The 17,306-nt window shown below is 47.5% G+C and overlaps 6 protein-coding genes across 6 annotated transcripts; 4 read left to right on the forward strand and 2 right to left on the reverse strand.

Moving 5' to 3' along the window:
* Positions 1 to 1,692: 1,692 nt before the first annotated feature.
* TRV_03413 (uncharacterized protein) lies at positions 1,693 to 5,174 on the forward strand (the record flags this gene model as incomplete). Its single annotated transcript, XM_003022417.1, has 2 exons — positions 1,693 to 1,930; positions 2,008 to 5,174. The coding sequence occupies 2 exons, from the start codon at positions 1,693 to 1,695 to the stop codon at positions 5,172 to 5,174; spliced, it is 3,405 nt and encodes a 1,134-aa protein (XP_003022463.1).
* An 813-nt stretch (positions 5,175 to 5,987) lies between these two features.
* On the forward strand, positions 5,988 to 6,431 carry TRV_03414 (uncharacterized protein; the record flags this gene model as incomplete). Its single annotated transcript, XM_003022418.1, has 1 exon — positions 5,988 to 6,431. One exon carries the CDS (start codon positions 5,988 to 5,990, stop codon positions 6,429 to 6,431), a length of 444 nt encoding a protein of 147 aa, XP_003022464.1.
* Positions 6,432 to 7,301: 870 nt separating this feature from the next.
* TRV_03415 (uncharacterized protein) lies at positions 7,302 to 7,944 on the reverse strand (the record flags this gene model as incomplete). Its single annotated transcript, XM_003022419.1, has 3 exons — positions 7,302 to 7,571; positions 7,680 to 7,792; positions 7,926 to 7,944. 3 exons carry the CDS (start codon positions 7,942 to 7,944, stop codon positions 7,302 to 7,304), a joined length of 402 nt encoding a protein of 133 aa, XP_003022465.1.
* A 465-nt stretch (positions 7,945 to 8,409) lies between these two features.
* Positions 8,410 to 12,729, forward strand: TRV_03416 (uncharacterized protein; the record flags this gene model as incomplete). The annotated part of the gene is made up of 3 exons (XM_003022420.1): positions 8,410 to 9,749; positions 9,807 to 10,083; positions 10,144 to 12,729. 3 exons carry the CDS (start codon positions 8,410 to 8,412, stop codon positions 12,727 to 12,729), a joined length of 4,203 nt encoding a protein of 1,400 aa, XP_003022466.1.
* Positions 12,730 to 14,260: 1,531 nt separating this feature from the next.
* TRV_03417 (uncharacterized protein) lies at positions 14,261 to 15,529 on the forward strand (the record flags this gene model as incomplete). Its single annotated transcript, XM_003022421.1, has 3 exons — positions 14,261 to 14,345; positions 14,425 to 15,007; positions 15,067 to 15,529. The coding sequence occupies 3 exons, from the start codon at positions 14,261 to 14,263 to the stop codon at positions 15,527 to 15,529; spliced, it is 1,131 nt and encodes a 376-aa protein (XP_003022467.1).
* A 399-nt stretch (positions 15,530 to 15,928) lies between these two features.
* TRV_03418 (Hsp90 binding co-chaperone (Sba1), putative) lies at positions 15,929 to 16,960 on the reverse strand (the record flags this gene model as incomplete). Its single annotated transcript, XM_003022422.1, has 4 exons — positions 15,929 to 16,036; positions 16,093 to 16,248; positions 16,320 to 16,807; positions 16,945 to 16,960. 4 exons carry the CDS (start codon positions 16,958 to 16,960, stop codon positions 15,929 to 15,931), a joined length of 768 nt encoding a protein of 255 aa, XP_003022468.1.
* Between the last annotated feature and the right edge of the window lie 346 nt (positions 16,961 to 17,306).

Raw genomic sequence — 17,306 nt, forward strand, 5'->3', positions numbered from 1 at the left:
CGTAAGACCAACCGCGATAATTTTCACGGAGTACAGAGTATAACGATTGACATCGTGGCGTGCCGTGTCTCCCACGAGAATCACGACTCTGGGCGGGAACTTCGTATGCATCTCGAATACTGAGTGGCTTGACTGGCTGATCCCGATGTGATGGGCTGCATCTAGTCAAGACTGGTTTAGCACCAACCAATTACCAACGAAGGACCGACTGGAGCAAAGCAGCTTTTGGGACGCTGTGGGACGAACGCCGCCTAACCGACTTGAGCTAGGGTGGTATAACCGGTGTTCATGCCAGCTGGGACGAAGATACCGATCGAGAAGGCCTTAGCGAAATGTTAAAAGAAAGACCGAAGCGTTCTGTCAGGCACCGTCGTTTTAAAAGTTTATCCTCATGGAGGACGCGACTCCCTCTTCCTCGAGTTGAAAGCTGTCCAGCGGATCAATCTCCGAAGTTCTAGGCTTGAGAGAAGGAAGTGCGCGCGGTAATAATAACGACAGCCTGTCTCTGTTGGCAAACAATCGTGATTCCTCTGCACAGGCCTCGAACTAGTTATATTGGTCATGGCTGGCGAATGAGCCCTGTCATTGCTGCATATACATCTCTTCGCGCGGTACTCCGTCCCCTGCAGATCCCGGCGTAATCTCTCGAAAGGCGTGCTGCGAGCCTTCAACAATAACTAATAATGAAGACGTCCGATCTTCAAAAGAGCCTCAAAAACATCCCCATTCAAAAAGTAGTTCGGTCGCTTAAACGTGTCACGTGATAAAACACCAACCCGACGACCTAACGAACATCAGAAGAGCCGTTGTTTGTTGCACTAAATAACCGCTTTCACGCTCTTTCCCCCTTCTTTCGATGGGAGAACAGCCATTGACGACGTCCCTTCGATGTTGTGAATAAAATGAGCAGTTAATTTCACGCGAGGTGGGGTGTAACATCTGTCCCATCCCACGGTTGTACTTGGGCCAGACAAGCGGCAGTTCGTCAAGCTTCAGGGCGAAATATTGCGGTAAGCCGTTCCGAAATCTTTCTTTCTTTAGCGTTCGCTAAGTTAGGAGTAAAATTAGCTTGCTTCTTAGCACTGGACAAGAAATCGAGATGTCAGTGATAATGATAACGTCTAGTTATCCTATCGAGCCGAAGCCCATCAAAGGACGCCGAGCTTCTTGGTACTGATATCAAACGGCCGCTTAAACATGCCACTGGTCCCTCATGTTAATTAAACCCCTGCAGCCCTGTCACAGATGCAGTATCGCCTCCATATAGCCGGAGCTATCATGTAACTCACTCAGCGATAAGCAAGCCTGACTAGTGGGTTTGCTGCCAGAGACAAGGATGCCACGCATATCGCGCCTTATCGGCCCTATCATGTGACGCGCCGAGAACTGCAGGGCTTCCACCAACAGGGATTGACACGCAGAATCAAGGAAGAAAAACACCTGCCAAACCACTCTTGAGTGTACCGCGATTGCTGACCGGTTTGCATTATCTGACAGCTTTTGTTTCTTTTGTTATGGGAGGCTATTTTGTTTTCGTGTTTAGATGGAGTCCGTTTGTTTTGTTCCCCCTTGCTCCTTCGGCATCGCTGGCCTTAGGGCTATCTGATCCCTGGTCTGAGTGAAAGCTTGACAATAACGTGGCCGTCGAGCAGAAAAGAAAATATCAGTCTCTTTTGGCGGTACGAAGACGAGATGTTTTCCTCGCTGTCCCGGCCAATGCGAAAGCAGAGACTGGAGCTCTTCTCGTCGTCTAGACCCGTTGAACAGAACGAGAGAGATGACCGTGATTTTGAGGCCGCTGCCCAGACCGAGCCAGAGGCTGCTTCGGAAGAAAATATTGAAGATTATGAGATTGAAGAGGAGCAGTTTGAAGATGGCCCCGACAGCGAATCTCAAGCCCCTCTCTTGCCTATGTTTTCTGTTCATCTTGGTATGACACTCAGTATATCCTGCCAATAAAACGTTCTTTGAACCTGAATTAATACGGATATGTTATTGGGCATCTAGATGCTATTCCTGTTTATCAGCTCACCCACGATTTACGCCTACTGATATCATCACGCTGCGAGACGACATTGACATGGGACCAGCTTCGATCCCCGCAAGTATCGCAGTTTCTACTGAAACCTATACAGCAGATCATTCATTCCAGGCATCTCACTAAAGCGACTCTCTATGCCTTGATGGTCAACTGCCTCCAATTTGATAAGGAGGCTACCTCAAATCCTGGAATTAGTGGCGCAAGTCGGACAAGGGCAATGGTTTGTGAGCTTCTGGCTATCAAGCTGCTAAAGGAATACACCGTGCGAAGTCTAATAGATGCTCTGTCATACGATTTTCATCCACTGCAAGGCCAGGCCTCGAAGCTGTCCACCGGAACTTCAAATGGGCGACCTTGGGATAGTAACCAGGGATCCCGTGCTTTGCTTAAGGATGTTCGAATCTCTTGTTTAGAAATCGCCATCAGGGCTCAGGCAAAACGATTCTTGGCCCACCCGGTTGTGGTCCAGCAACTGGAAGCACTCTGGGCTGGCACTATAGTCTTCTACTCTGGCGCAGATAGTTTGCACAGACAACCTCTTCCAGATGCCCCTTTACAATTCCATGGCTATGGATCCATTTACAGGCGTGGATATCGAGCTGATACGAAGGGTATTCCAAGTGTACAAAATAAGCACATATCCCGACGTTCGGTATCCATTTATGATCCTCGCGATGCGTCTCTATTCAAATTATCCAGGTTACGCGTCCCTAGATACCGACAGTTACTGTCTACACTTTCCTACGCGATTCTGCTATGTCTCTTTCTTATCTTGCTCCAGAAGAGACCATTGCACCTTACTGGATTTGAAATGGTGTTCTGGTTTTGGAGCGCTGGGTTCATGCTTGACGAGATTGTTGGCTTCAATGAGCAGGGCTTTAGCCTTTACTTGATGAGCTTTTGGAATATGTTTGACGTTGGAATCCTAGTCCTGCTTCTTATTTACTACGTTTTGCGTCTATATGGAGCAATTGTGCCTCAAAATCAGAAGGCCTATGCAGCAGGGCTCGCATACGATACCCTCGCTGCCAATGCGGTGCTTCTACTGCCACGTCTTTTTTCAGTTCTTGACCATTATCGATACTTCTCGCAGTTGCTAATTGCATTCCGAATGATGGCTGCTGACTTGATAGCGGTGCTCATTCTTATCATTATAGCTTGCAGCGGGTTCTTTGTCGCCTTTACGTTTTCATTTGGCGATACCAATGCCTCTCCTAGCTCCGTTGCCTATGCGCTGTTCCAAATGGTGATGGGATTCACCCCGGCGGCTTGGACTCTTTGGGACAGGTATAACCTTCTTGGGAAGATTATCCTCACACTGTTCCTGTTCATATGCCATTTCCTTGTTATAACGATCCTGATCACTATTCTCACAAACTCGTTCATGGCGATTGTCCAGAATGCCCACGAGGAGCATCAGTTTTTATTTGCCGTTAATACTATATCTATGGTGAAATCGGATGCTCTTTTTTCTTATGTGGCGCCTACCAACGTTCTCGCTTGGGCAATTACTCCTTTGAGATTCGTTATCCCGTTCCGAAGATTTTTGAAGCTTAACCGTACTGTGATCAAGATAACACACTTTCCCATTCTCTTTTGCATATACCTGTATGAGCGCACGATACTGAGGCCTGCTGCCATTGAGCCTACGGACCTGATCAGGAGCAGATTCAATCCCGTTGACCCAATTGGGGACCAAGAGCGCTCCTTTTCGCCTTTCACACCACGCGCCAGGTTCCGTGTACGAGAACCATCGGTTGCTACTCATCAAAAGGATCGGGCTCTGGACCAGGTCTTTGATCTATCTGGTGAAGGTACTACTTACCAAGAACCCCGGCGTAGTAGAGCCCGCCAGCGCTTGTCCACTGCCAACGTCAGTAATTGGATGAGGAATATTGGAGACGGAAGCTCTAGAGCGCCACCTGAAGACCAGGACCGAAAGGTAGTGGAAGACTTGGAGGCAAGGCGCGTCTGGCCGGGTCAGTCACAACGACGACGAAGAAATCGAGGAATGAGCGGTCATAACTTTTTCACAGATACTACTAGGTCTTTTGCCTCGGATCCAGAAGACTTCATGAGTGTTGCATTTGACACTACAGAAGTAAACAAGGGACCCAGACCTCGGGTTTACCTCCAAAGGGAGGAAACTATGACTGCGCCCACACAAACTGACGTTGAGGTTCAAGGTGACGATGAACTGAGCAGCGATGAAAATGGGGGAGGTGACTCTAGTAGAGATGGAGATTTGCCTGATCATAGGAAAACCCAAGAGACTGTTTTCCCTACTGAAAACATGCTTGAGAGCTCGGTAGACTCATCTCCGATGCTTTCAAGGCCCTCGACGGCCAAACGCTTCTCACGAAGAAATAGCCCTTCACGTACTCCGCGAACACCGCGTCGTCATCATTCAAGGAATCCGTCGGCCGCTACTATACTATATAACCCGGTTCCCCCGGAAGCTACCAAGAGCACAACTGGCTCCAAACCTCCATCGCCTAAACAGAAAGGCAAGACTGGAACGACAACCCCAAATCGACGACGCCTACAGAGCAACCTGAAATCTTCACAGCTGACAACGCGACCACGGCCAATCCCACAGCCGACAGCCGCAGCATTTTCTGTCCCAGATCATGGTATACAGTGGTCGCTAAATAATCTGCCTAGTCAACGGCGTCGACCGTTATCCCTAACACTGGGCCTAGGATCTGATATAGGAGACAATGAGGCTGTTGGTGGAGGCTTCGTGGGCGGTGTACCCGGAAGCTTCAACACTCAAATGGCATATGCCATGGGAGGGATGCAACAGGATAGAGGAAACGACAACAGAGACATGCTTAGCCGGCTTGTTCTCGCACGGATGAAGACTCTCGAGGAGAGTTTCAGGGATGTCTTGAACGAAGTGAAGGATCTCCGCCATGTTCCTGGGAGAAAGGAAAGGGTTCGCCCGGTTGCATCTCGAAGGCAGAATACCACAGCTACTAGCAGCCCGAAACAAGGTGTAGATACGCCTACTAGGGAGGAATCTCGTAGGGGCGGCGAAAAGAAGCTGCAGGGTGGATTTGAGCCGAAAGATGAGCCCCTTAGTGAGGAGGAATCGGAGTCCTCGTCAGAGTCTAGATTGAGGTCTTTCTAATGTAGATACTTATATCATCGAGGTATAGCTGTAAATTGGCCTAAATTGATATTCTATGTTAATTGTTGCCCCGTCGTCCGTCGTCCGTCGTCCCAGGCAGTCGTATCAGCGAAGTCACTTTCTGATAGTGCCAAGACATGGTAGTTGCAGGAAGCTTGGGCCAAGCCATGCAAACTAGACAAACCTGCGTATCTTGTTATGCTTGGATTGCGACTTGCTTTCTCCAGCTTTACAGTTGCACCACAGGGATCAATCTTAGGCCAGGCTAGCAGGCAGACACCAGTCAAGAAAGTCCATTAGAGCTTTCACATATCCTTTTGCAGGGGCTTCTTGATCACTTTTTCACTTTCTATCTTCTCCTTTCCTCTTTCTCTCAGAGTCTGCAGTCTGGATTTACAGACAGCGCGTTAATCATGGCGTCCTCATCAAGAGCGTCCAGCCCGCTTCTATAGTAAGTATATCTATGTGTATATGGCTCGTTAACTGTCTTCTTATGAAGCTGTGGCTAATCCATATATAAGTGCCTGTATAGCGCATAGGACAACTATCCTGACAGAGCACTCGGTGCCTGGAACGTCGTCCACCTCAGCTTCTTCACTAGCATCCATAATTCTGCCCAAGATATCACACGATTCGCCTCAGAAGCTCACATACACCCATGACCGGCTATTTATCCACTATATTGCTGATTCTCCCAGTGCGTCCTCTGCACAGGGGAACAGTCAGACACCAGACTCCCACTCGGCTTTGAGCTACTTGGTCGTTGCCACGGCCGAACAGGGCCGTCGCATTCCCTTCGCGTTTTTACTCGAGATGAAGAGGAAGTTCCTTGCGAGCTATAATCCAGACAGCACGGATTACGCTGCTTTGCCAGCTTACGGATGTGCTGCCTTTAACAATGACTTACGTGGCTTGCTACACACTTTCAACACAACTCCCCCATCTGATTCACTAGCTTCGGCCAGGAGAGAGATCGATAACGTTCGAGATATCATGACCGAGAATATTGAGCGCGTTCTAGAGAGGGGAGAGCGTATTGATACCCTGATTGATAAGACTGATAGGCTCGGAAGCAGTGCTCGTGATTTCAGAGTACGTAGCCGGGATCTACGGCGCCGGATGTGGTGGAAGAATACCAAGGTTATGGTCTTGCTGATAGTCGTGGTCTTGTTTTTGATATACTTGTTTGTTGGCATGGGATGTGGCCTGCCAGCATGGGGAAGCTGTGTTGGACATGGAGCCCGCCACGAGGAATGACAAACTAATGGACAGCTAACAGATTCCATTTACTTCGAATGATGTTTCGTATTCGCGTTTGCTTCTTTCTTTGATACTGCAAAGTTCCAAGTCAATTCTTTCTGGAATTTTGAACAGCATTTTCTTTTCATGCAATGTTATTTATCTGATTAATGCTTAATATATAGGTATAGCGTTCATAGTTACTACGAGAGATACAGGCTTGGCCGAATATGAGGCTTTTTTAAACAGAATAAATATACAAATTGCCCTCCGGTCGTCAATGTAGCAATGTGGGTTTTTAGGTGTCCCCTGCCTTCAAACCCGCTTTCATCACTGAATAGTATAGTCTAGAGGCAAGTCTGCAGGCAGGGTTATTCAACTTACCTACCTCCCACAATATTGTGGGAGGAGAGTGAGGAATTATTTTGATATTCGCCAGTCGTTTACCTCGACAACCACGGAAGTAGGTTGGCGAGGAGATAAAACAGGCGTGAAGAGAAAGGTGCGTAGGCTGGAAACATATCTATGTTGGGAAGGTCAGAGAATCATGTAAGTTTTTGGTATTTCATCTCACGAGACAAATAGAGTAGGCCCCTGATATCTCCAGTCCATTTGAACACGCAAGGAACACGTAGAAAAGTAGAAGCATTCAAGATGTGACGCCCAAACTAAGTCAGGTTGGTTAAAGAGCCCGACACAAGCAGTAAAGACACGGACTGGAGTAGAGGAGGGTCCTGGCACATTTCAATATCAAACCACGATGGAGAGATAAGGAAAGGTTTCGAATATGGTGAAATTGTCTTTATCTTGGTCGTTTATAAATTTTTCCATGCTTCCATCCATTAATAACACCCAAATAAACCACTTCCCTGACCCAAATCGACCGGCTTAGGAGGACTTGGCTCTGGCAGCGCGTCCCTTGCCCATTCTCTCGAGGATGCTCTCACGGTCCTTATCGAGCTTGAGCTTGGTGATGACGACCTTGGATGGATGGATGCCGATTGGGACGGACTGGCCGTTGGACTTCTCACGGCTGACTCGCTCGACGTGGACGACATACTTAAGGCGGTAAACGGATGTGATCTTTCCCTCACGACCCTTGTTGGTTCCCCGCACAATGGTGACCTCGTCATCCTTGCGAATTGGTATCGATCGGACCTAGGTGGTTTATACCCGGTTAGACAAATATATTCTATCTGCGATTCCCTTTCATCCTGCATGTAGTGGTGCGGTGTGCGATTTGATGATGTTGAAAAATCAACGTACGTTGTGCTTCTCACGGAGTTCCTTGCTCAAGGGGGCGCTCATGATGGTTCGTCGCTCGCTGGAGGGAGCGCTGAAGTGCGCCTTGCGCGACTTCCGTCGGGAGCAAGCAATTGCTATAAGTGAAGAACAGTCGATGGTCAGCATCCAGAAATTTCAACTCTCGCATCCCGCAGTCCCAGAAAGAGTAATCTCGCGGTAACCACCGCTTCATCAAACAGCCCAGCCGGATTAAAAATTCCCACGTACCTGTGTTAACCTTAGCCATCGTGATATGCGATCTGACCCTGGGAGAAGTGTGGTCTGCTGGATGTCGACGGCGTGTTTCTCTTCCCTCAAAATTGAAGTTCGACGTTATTTTTTTTTTTGGTGTTGGAGGAGCGAAGACTTGTGGGTCAGCTGACCTACTCTTCCCGTTACTTAAGCGCGAGCTAGGGTTTGCTGACTCATCATGACTTTGAGCTCATCCAGAACGACGCGCGCGAAGATGCGCAGATGAAAGCATAAGAAACAGGAAAAGCAGACGAAGGAGCGCCGATATACAGAGGATTAGGTTATAGGAGCACTGCTTCTGTCTGATCGGGAGACATGGTTCCTACCCACTTGTTTTACTTGTGTCTATACGTCACTGCGATCTTTGATACTTAAGTCTCAGCAACGCAGCGTCTTCACAGGGCCTGCAACTGAGCAACCAAGAGTCGTCTGAAGAACATATCTAGAGACGGTGTCAGATATGGCATATAACGGATATGGCTATCCTCAATACCAACACACGAACTCGCGTGCCCAGCAGAGCCAAACCCCGTACGCTCCGCCGTCTCAAACCCCAAAGCCGGCCGCACCAGCTCCCGAGAACAGATCTCAGGATTATGGACAACAGAATAACAGCTGGAATGGACAGAATGTGTCTAGGCAACAGACATCAAGTCAGCAAAATGTTAGGAATAGCTACTGGTTATCGCCCGCAAACAACACCGCAAGTCAACCTATAACCTATCAACAGCAAGTGTCATATCGCATGTCAGGTACAAATCAGACTACAACTGCCCATCAATATAATAACCAGGCACATTCTCTGGGCGGTACCAATACGCATGTCATAGACAACTATGGCGGCGAATCTAACCCGAACATAGGCGTAAGGAGGGATATGGTAAATTCTGGTGCTCGTTATACCTCCAGCCCCCCTCAGGGCCAAGCTGCTGCTATTCCTCCCGTTACGACCTCTCAGAACCCTCAGTCTTATCAATCTACCACGCCATCACATCAATCTGACTATATGCAAAACCCTCGCACCGTTGCAGCCACAGCCATGACCGCCCTGTCCACCGCCGCTCGGCGTAACTATACCCAGAATGCGCCGGCTGCCAGTGCAAACTCTTATCAGGTATCGAATTCAGCTCGATATAACGCTTCAGCCGGTGACCCTACCGGTCACTCGCCTGCAACAAATACTTCAAGCTCTTCAAACACATATCAATACCAGACAACCAATCCTGGCCAAGTCATAGAAGCAGGCACAGCTACTTCTAACTCCTTAAACCAGACAAGCAATACCTCGGACATGAGCACTCATTCGGTCACTTCAAGCGCAGAGCCCTCACCACAACTTCAACACCGCGTTCATCAAACAAAACCAGCCACGTCTCGCTCCCCTACACTTTTTCAGCATCCGAACAGGACTAGCTCCAGTTCTCAGATCCGTCGTCCAGGCCAGGAGTTCTCTATGAATACTGCAAAACCTGATAACGGACGCCCCTCTCCAGCCATGAGTCAAAGGCCTTATTCACAACCAACAGACACAAGCTCTGTCACGGCTGAGTCACCAACTCAGAACTCATTGCCCCGATTTGTCGATCCAACAAACATATATAATCCATATTACGGCCAATTTGGAACTTCCGGAGTAACAAACACAGCCCACGCATCGGTTGAACCAGATGTAACAAGCGTGACTGGTGGTATTGAAGGAATACAGGTGGAGACACAGCAAAATTCCACTCAGCCTCCAGCTCAAAATGCTACACCATCAGAAGTGGCACCTAATACAACAGTATCCAATGTAGCTACTAAGTGAGCAATGAACTACTACCCCCACCAACGTTGGTAATTCTAACTTACCGTCATTAGTGCGCTGGAAGCATCAATAACGAAAGAAGCTTCAAAGGGAACTCCTCAGGGTGTCTCAAATGATGCTCCAAAGAAAGCGAGGAAGAGACCGAATCGAAAACAGAAACCAGGGACTGCGTCCGCCCCAATTTCGCCGTCAACTCAACCTCAAACCACTTCGACCACACAGGAAGAAGCCAATGGAAAAGAGGACACAGCTACTCAGATGCAAAGGATGCTTGATGAAATGCGCAAGAAAGACCCGGACCTATTTAAATCAATCTTGGCTGCGAATATGGTGAGCCCGATATCCTTACTTCCTTTCTGCTCATGCAATGCTTACCGTTTATCTCCTTAGGGTAAACAAGAGAGTAGCGGACAAACAGCTCCACAGGTTCCAAGCAAGGTTGATAATACGTCTGCGAAAACTTACATTGAAGAATCTAGCATCGCTAGTTCCTCGCAACTTCCACCTCCGCACAGCTCCAATAATCTACCGAAGAAAAAGGCACGCAATAAACGTGCGACGGGTGACGCGGTGTTCCTAATAAGTACACCAGCCCAAAAAGGAGCTTCACCCTCAATTATTAATAACAACAATATGTCTACTGAAAATACACAAGCTGAACAACACCACCATGAAACAGCACTACCCTCCACCAGACCTAGCCAAACACAAAATATTAAGACCATTATCCCAGAGCAAGTCGCTAAACCAGGATTCATTGATGGTTTACCCGACTTGGGGAAATTCCCAGCATTACGCCGAAAGCGGAGATTGAAAGCTAGTTTGACTGCTAATGAGTCCAGTCCTGCCCCTAATAGTAATCTAGGACTGGAAAATGAGATAAGTGCAGCACATCTGAGTGGTCAACCTGTGCCGGCTCCTGAAGCACCTACCTCTGTGCCTCAACCATATGCCTCCTTGAGCGTGGAAGAGCAACGGCTGAGCCTTTTGGATAACTTCACCAAGACGGGACATGCTGAGTTTCCCCAGTCGCCTAATATCCCCCCATCTTCAACTGAAGATATACAACTCACCCAGGAAGGCCATCCTCGCACTACGCTTGACGCTCCGCTACCACTTCAAGGACAATCACAACCTGCAGGAGACGAGGTGGGAAAGGAAGAACGAATGACTTCTTTTTGGCCTGACCAGAAGCGACGTTTGCTAGCCGAGTCTGCCTGTCAATATATTTCCACATTCCCAGGAAATGACTCAATCACTTCTGACTTTATATCAAGCCTAATTGAACAGAATCCAAGTTATGTACAGCTTTGCAACATGTTGGAAGGTCATGGATACACGATAAATAAGGTCCACTTTGCAAAGCATCTTTTAAAAACCTTTCCCGACCTCGGCGAGAGCTCAAACAAAGAGACGAAGGCTACTTCTGAGCCGGCTATGCAAACTTCTCAGCCTAGCTTACCAGATTCATCCTTCGTTTCTTCAACTCCTGCTGATCCAATACAAATAGCAATACCCCAACAAAACCTAGAAGTGACGGCGCTCCAACCAGGCAGTGTTCCTAGTAAATCGGTGTCGGCTCTGCCTCTATCAAGAGAAAAACAGCGCCAGAAATCCCTTAATTTACTCCATATATCCAAGCGGCGCAGAAAAAGTGCTCCTCAACACCGCTCATCCATTTCAGCCTCACCCGCACCCCAACCACGGGAGCCATTTCCTAATTCTAAAGAGGCCATGGCACGGAAACGAACTTTTGCTGAGATTGTTGACCTTTCTCAGGCCATTAGCGACGAGGACGAGAGCGAGGCTGAGGATGAAGTGCTAGATCAGCCGAACCTGCTAGAGATTGCTGTTGAAGACACAATGAACACCTCGCTTGATGTCACCATGGAAGATGCAATTAACGTCACCCCTGTCCAGCGTAATACCCCCGAAATCCTACCTCAATGCCCATCAGAAGACCGCAAAGTTGTCCCAAGCGTCCAGAAACAACTTGTTAGATCTCGCGAGCCGTCACCTGCAGTACAACCTATGCCAGAGAAACCCACCAGCATGGCTAAACCTAAACATGTCGACGCAACACCACAGCCTACTGGAAAGGAAGACCTTCGTCGTTACAATGGTATTGTTAAGCCCATGAACAAAGCCAAGGCCCTGAAACGATCATACTACGATCCTCGGACAATCGCTAGAGATATCTTGATTGCGGCTGGCCGCCATCCTACGGAACGTTCACTCAACTATCACTTACTCAAGCTGAAGGAAAATTTTCAATTCGTCGATTACACCTCGGACCTTGAGACGTTCCGATGGGATCTCGTGGATCCTGGCGGTCCTCCTCCCCCGAAAATTGCCCCTGAGCCACTTTTATCCCAGCCGAAGTCCCATTCACGTGACGATTCTATATCACGTGATGAAACTAGCGCTGGAAGGCGATTTCAATCGGAGCGCGGACCTTCACAGCTCAGAATCTCTCACACCGTCAACACGGACTCATCTTCCACTCCTCCAAGACCCATGGCTCCAACACCCCAAAAGCCAACGTTTGCATCTTCTCTTCCTACAAGACGACGACCCGGACGTCCTCCAGGAGCGAAAAATAAGCCCAAGGCTATCCCTTCAGTCGCGAGTAAAGTTGAAGTTGCTGTCCCCAGAGCCACGCCACAATATCCGTCAAATAAATACCCAATATATGAATGCGGTTTTGATGGCTGTGGAGCTAAACTGCATAACTTTGAGATATTTCGAAAGCATGTCTTAAAGCTACATAGCCAGTCTGGCGAAGAGCAGGCTATCTGTAGGTGGACAGGATGTGCGTCTGGGGAAGCAGCACCGCGTATCTTTTCTACCGAGGGGCTCAAGCAGCATTTGGACAGTGTGCATTTGAGTCCACTAGCTTGGAAATTGGGTGACGGGCCCAAGTCTGTATCCTCTGGTGAGACTGGAAAGTTCCATCTACCGATTGTTATTTCCTAATTACTAGAATTTTTCTTTCTTTTCTCTCCCTTTAGGACATCCTTGCTTCAATCCAGGTTCATGCCTTTACGATGACCAAGGCCGTGTAGTGGTATCCAAAGCGACGACTAACGGCTCTACCCCTGCCATAATTTTGCCCACTACGTGGCGCCCAATACGTGACTTCAATAAGAATCATGGATATGACAGTTATAAATCCAGTGCATTGCAGATTTTGAGGGCGCACTCAGCGAAGCAGGCGAATGTGGGCCCTGGATTAGGCCCAGGAGGGTGTATATTAATGAACGAACGGAGGCAAAGCACCGTCGTTGCCTCCGAGAGTGTTTACAAAGTTTTGCCAGCGCGCGACAAGAAGAGTAGGGAGTCTACTTGACTTTGTCATTGGACACATGAGAGCTCTAGATTTGGTGCGGTCGCTTTTGTGAACAACTTCGGTAGTGAAGGGGGAAATTATGGACTGTCTTACGACTTAGTCTAAGTTGTTATCTATGGCTCCTCTCACAGAGGTGGTTTAGATAGGGTGTATCACTAATAGAAAATCATCTATCGAAACAGTGTGCAAAAGCAACTAAGGAGATCTTCCTATCAACCATGAAATAGTTCTCTCAGCATCTCAACATCATGTATTCCATCATTGTGAACCAGCTGTTCCCCTGTACCTTTTGCCGATCTCAATACATAAACTCCGTTTATAACTGTGTTCAAGCAACACTAGCTTCTCCTCCCCGATGCCCCAGTGTCAGAGTCCCCCATATTCCTTGCCGCTTGCGTCAATCCGGAGAGCTTTGTTGATTCTGCAGTAGTAGACACACGCGTTGAGTCTGTATCCGATGAGGCCTTTGAATTGACCTCTAGAAAATGGTAGACGACGATGAGGAGCATAGCGCATGATCCAAGGAAGATGGCGAGTTGATAAAGCTCATTATCAGTTATCATATTTCCAATTGTATGAGAAAAAGCCTTGTGACATAAAAAAAAGGTCTTGGTTAGCAGCGATAATATTACCGATGAGAAGTGTTGATATGCGATACCTGGTTGTAGTATTTGAGGCTTGCTTTCCGAAGGGGGTCGAGATGAAATATAGACTAGAAATCTGAAACCCAGGTGGCGAGTTCAGTCAACGTTAATGGAAGGAACCCGGATTCGATAGAAGCACATTCGCCGCCGGCTTGTTTGTCACTCCGTCTTGTCTGACTGTCTGTCTGTCTACAACTTGATGATCTGGCGCATTGGAAACCGACAGGCCGCGCTTAACCCTCGTAAGCGCCACGCTGCTGACTCATCACTGGCGCCTTTTTTTTCCCTCCCCACCAACTCTCGCTATCTCGGAACTTCGCTCACAACACACCTTCAGGTCACCCAGGCGACGAAAGCGTCAACGAAGCAATAGCAAACAGGAATTATTGGCGCGGGAAAAGACGCGGACACTCTTTTAGTTATCTTCTTTCTATGCTTAATTTTTTCATTTTGCCCCGTCGGTATCCTATATCTCCCACAATTTATACACGCGATACAATATACTCGATAGAAAATGCCTCCCAGAAAAGGCGACCAGCCTAAGAAGGCTAAACCTTCGGTGCAGGATAAGGTATATCATTTCTTGAATTTTGGATCCGGTACAATATGAAATAGAGAAGACGGCTGACTCTTTTGTAATAGACCTTTGGCATGAAAAATGTAAGCTTGACCAAATAGCTTCAATTCCATCTCCACTATTAACGGGTGCTGATGCCGTCAAGAAAAAAGGATCGACTGCCCGTAAGCAAATAGCCCAGCTCGAAGCGCAGGCCGCCTCGAACAAGTCTGCGGATGCCAAACGAAAAGCGATGGAAAAGGAAAAACGTGAAAAAGAAAAGGCCGCCGCAGAGCAGGCTAAACGTGAAGTTGCAGAACTGTTCAAGCCTGTACAGGTCCAAAAAGTTCCATTTGGCGTCGATCCGAAGACTGTTTTGTGCGTTTTCTTTAAGAAAGGAAACTGTGAGAAGGGCCGTAAATGCAAATTCAGTCATGATCTGGCGGTTGAGCGCAAAGCAGAAAAGAAAAATATTTATCAAGATACTCGAGATGAACAAGACCCGAAGAAAGCAGATACGATGGATAACTGGGATGAGCAGAAACTGAGGGATGTCGTCTTGAGTAAACACGGAAATCCGAGGACAACCACGGATAAAGTATGCAAGTACTTTATTGAAGCTGTCGAAAATCAGAAGTATGGATGGTTCTGGACTTGTCCAAATGGCGGAGACAAGTGCATGTATAAGCACAGTTTACCACCAGGGTATGTTTCCTCACCTACCACTTTGTGCATTTCTAGGTTCGATCCTAACCCTGTTGTAGGTTCGTATTAAAGACCAAGGAACAACGGGCAGCTGAAAAGGCACTTTTGGATAAATCTCCACTGAAAACTCTCACCCTCGAGGACTTCCTCGAGACCGAACGGCACAAGCTTACTGGAAAACTAACGCCCGTCACCGAGGAGTCATTTGCAAAGTGGAAGAAAGAACGGTTGGACAAAAAAGCTGCCGAAGACGAAGCACGCAAAGCCAAAGAAGCTACCGGCCGTGCTATGTTTGAGAGCGGAGAGTGGAGAAACCAAGAAAGTGAGGCAGAATCCAGTGATGATGATGACGAGGGAGATGGTGATGCTTGGAATTTGGAAAGCATGAGAAAAGAGACGGAAGCACTCAGAGACAAATCTGAACAAGAACGGGTTGCCAAACTTCAAGGCTCGACGGATGCACCTGAAGATACCGCAGTTTCAAGTAGAGAACCACCCGCCACCGTTGAAGGCGAAGGTTAACATTAATACCTTCCGCCCTGACAAATTAAATCAGAACTAAACAAGTATATTTATATAGCTTCCACATTGCGAAGAATTTAAATTTTACTGTTTACAGTCCAAATACTCACTAGCACAACAAGAACGCTCCTATTCAATGCCAAAATAAATATCAAAAGGGAATTGATGGATATACAAGCTGTGGTAAAGAGAGAAGTTCGGATATCTGTTCATTTTCTTGTTTCTTTTTCTTTTTCTTTTTTTTTTTTTAGCACTACTGATGCCCATTTAAAATATCACATTTACAACATATGGCATTGTTTTGACTAAGTATGGGAAGGTCGGTCACAACCTTAACTGAATACAGACACCATCGAAAGTTACCACTTTCGGGGGGTGGAAGTAGATTCTTACAACCCTCTAAGGAAGGACTTCAATCTTTGGTTTGTCAGTAGAAGACGTATCCCCTTTCTCCTCTTCAGTACCTTCGCCACTTTCTAGCCCAGGCATCTCACTATCGTCATCTCCCTATAGTCATATATCAGCAAATATCCAGGAAAGTAGTGGATTGTATGAGAACGTACCGTCTGAGTTTGCTCATCACCCCCGATTCCCATTCCTCCTGCGCCCCCCATGCCCATGCCCTCCATACCAGCAAATTGTCCTAAGGCATCCTCATATTCAAGCGATGTTGGCCCAAAGTCTTCTTTTACAGGCTCCTGTTCATCTTCATCACGCCACTGTAACCCTTGTTAGAATCGGGAAAGCCATAATTCGAAAAGATCTTCGTCCAGGACAACAATTCACATACCATCTCGAAGTCTGTTTTTAAGAAACCAAGCTTTTTAGCCTCGACCAGCGTCGTCCAGTACGATGTATCAAGTTCCTGTTTCTGAACCTCCAGGACAACATTCGCGAGTTGTTTTTGGATATTGCACGTTGCACTATCGGGCTTAACCTTGCCCGCTAGTTTCAATTCCACATCGTAAAGTGTCTTGCTGAAGGTTGAATAGCCCATGAATGAAATTGTAGTGGGAGTAACCACAATTCTAGATCCGCCTGGTCCATGAAAGACTTTCTCACCAGAGGCGTCTTTCTCTGTCTTATTCTCCGCTTGGGCTGTTTCAGCCTCTCCCGAGTCTTTCGAGGGTGTGCCCGAGTCCGTATCTTTCTGAGCAGTATCCGTTGAGCCAGGTTGCTTTGTCTCCTTAGGGGCGACTCCAAGGTCGGAGACCAAAAATCGCAACCCAATGGTGTTTCTCTTGGGGTCAGAATCCGATGACCGCTGCCACCAGGTGACTGTACAAACACAATATTAGCATGATATAGTTCCAAATCAGTAGTTATGAATAGTTATCGAAGGTGCGCAATAAGGTAAGGTGGAGATCTCTCCCCTCTATTTCATATCATGACAAGAAGCGAGTGATAGTACGTACTCTTTGGGTTAGCCATGACCGAGTATTAACGAGTATCTAAGCTGGCAAAATTGTCAATATCTGGCCCGAGGAGTGGTTGTTCTGTGAAACCGTCTGAAGTCCTTGATGTCAAGAAGTTGACGTTATTTTGAGGTCCAGAAGAAGCAGAATATAGAAACTACTGGAAGGAACGCAATTGTGGAGCTCGGGCCATGTGGGAAAAATGCCAAGCGATTACTTGAAGAATTTATGTAATCACGTAACTCCTATCACGTGGTAAAGACAACCCGGGCCTTGGGCTCCGCCTTCTGTGATGCAGGCAATATCGCAGTGTTAGGATTGCTCTATATTGTTGCATAGATCAAAGCAAACTACCGGACATT

Source organism: Trichophyton verrucosum (assembly GCF_000151505.1).
Source record: "Trichophyton verrucosum HKI 0517 chromosome Unknown contig00287_1.f1.exp, whole genome shotgun sequence".
In the NCBI taxonomy this organism is placed as follows: domain Eukaryota; kingdom Fungi; phylum Ascomycota; class Eurotiomycetes; order Onygenales; family Arthrodermataceae; genus Trichophyton; species Trichophyton verrucosum.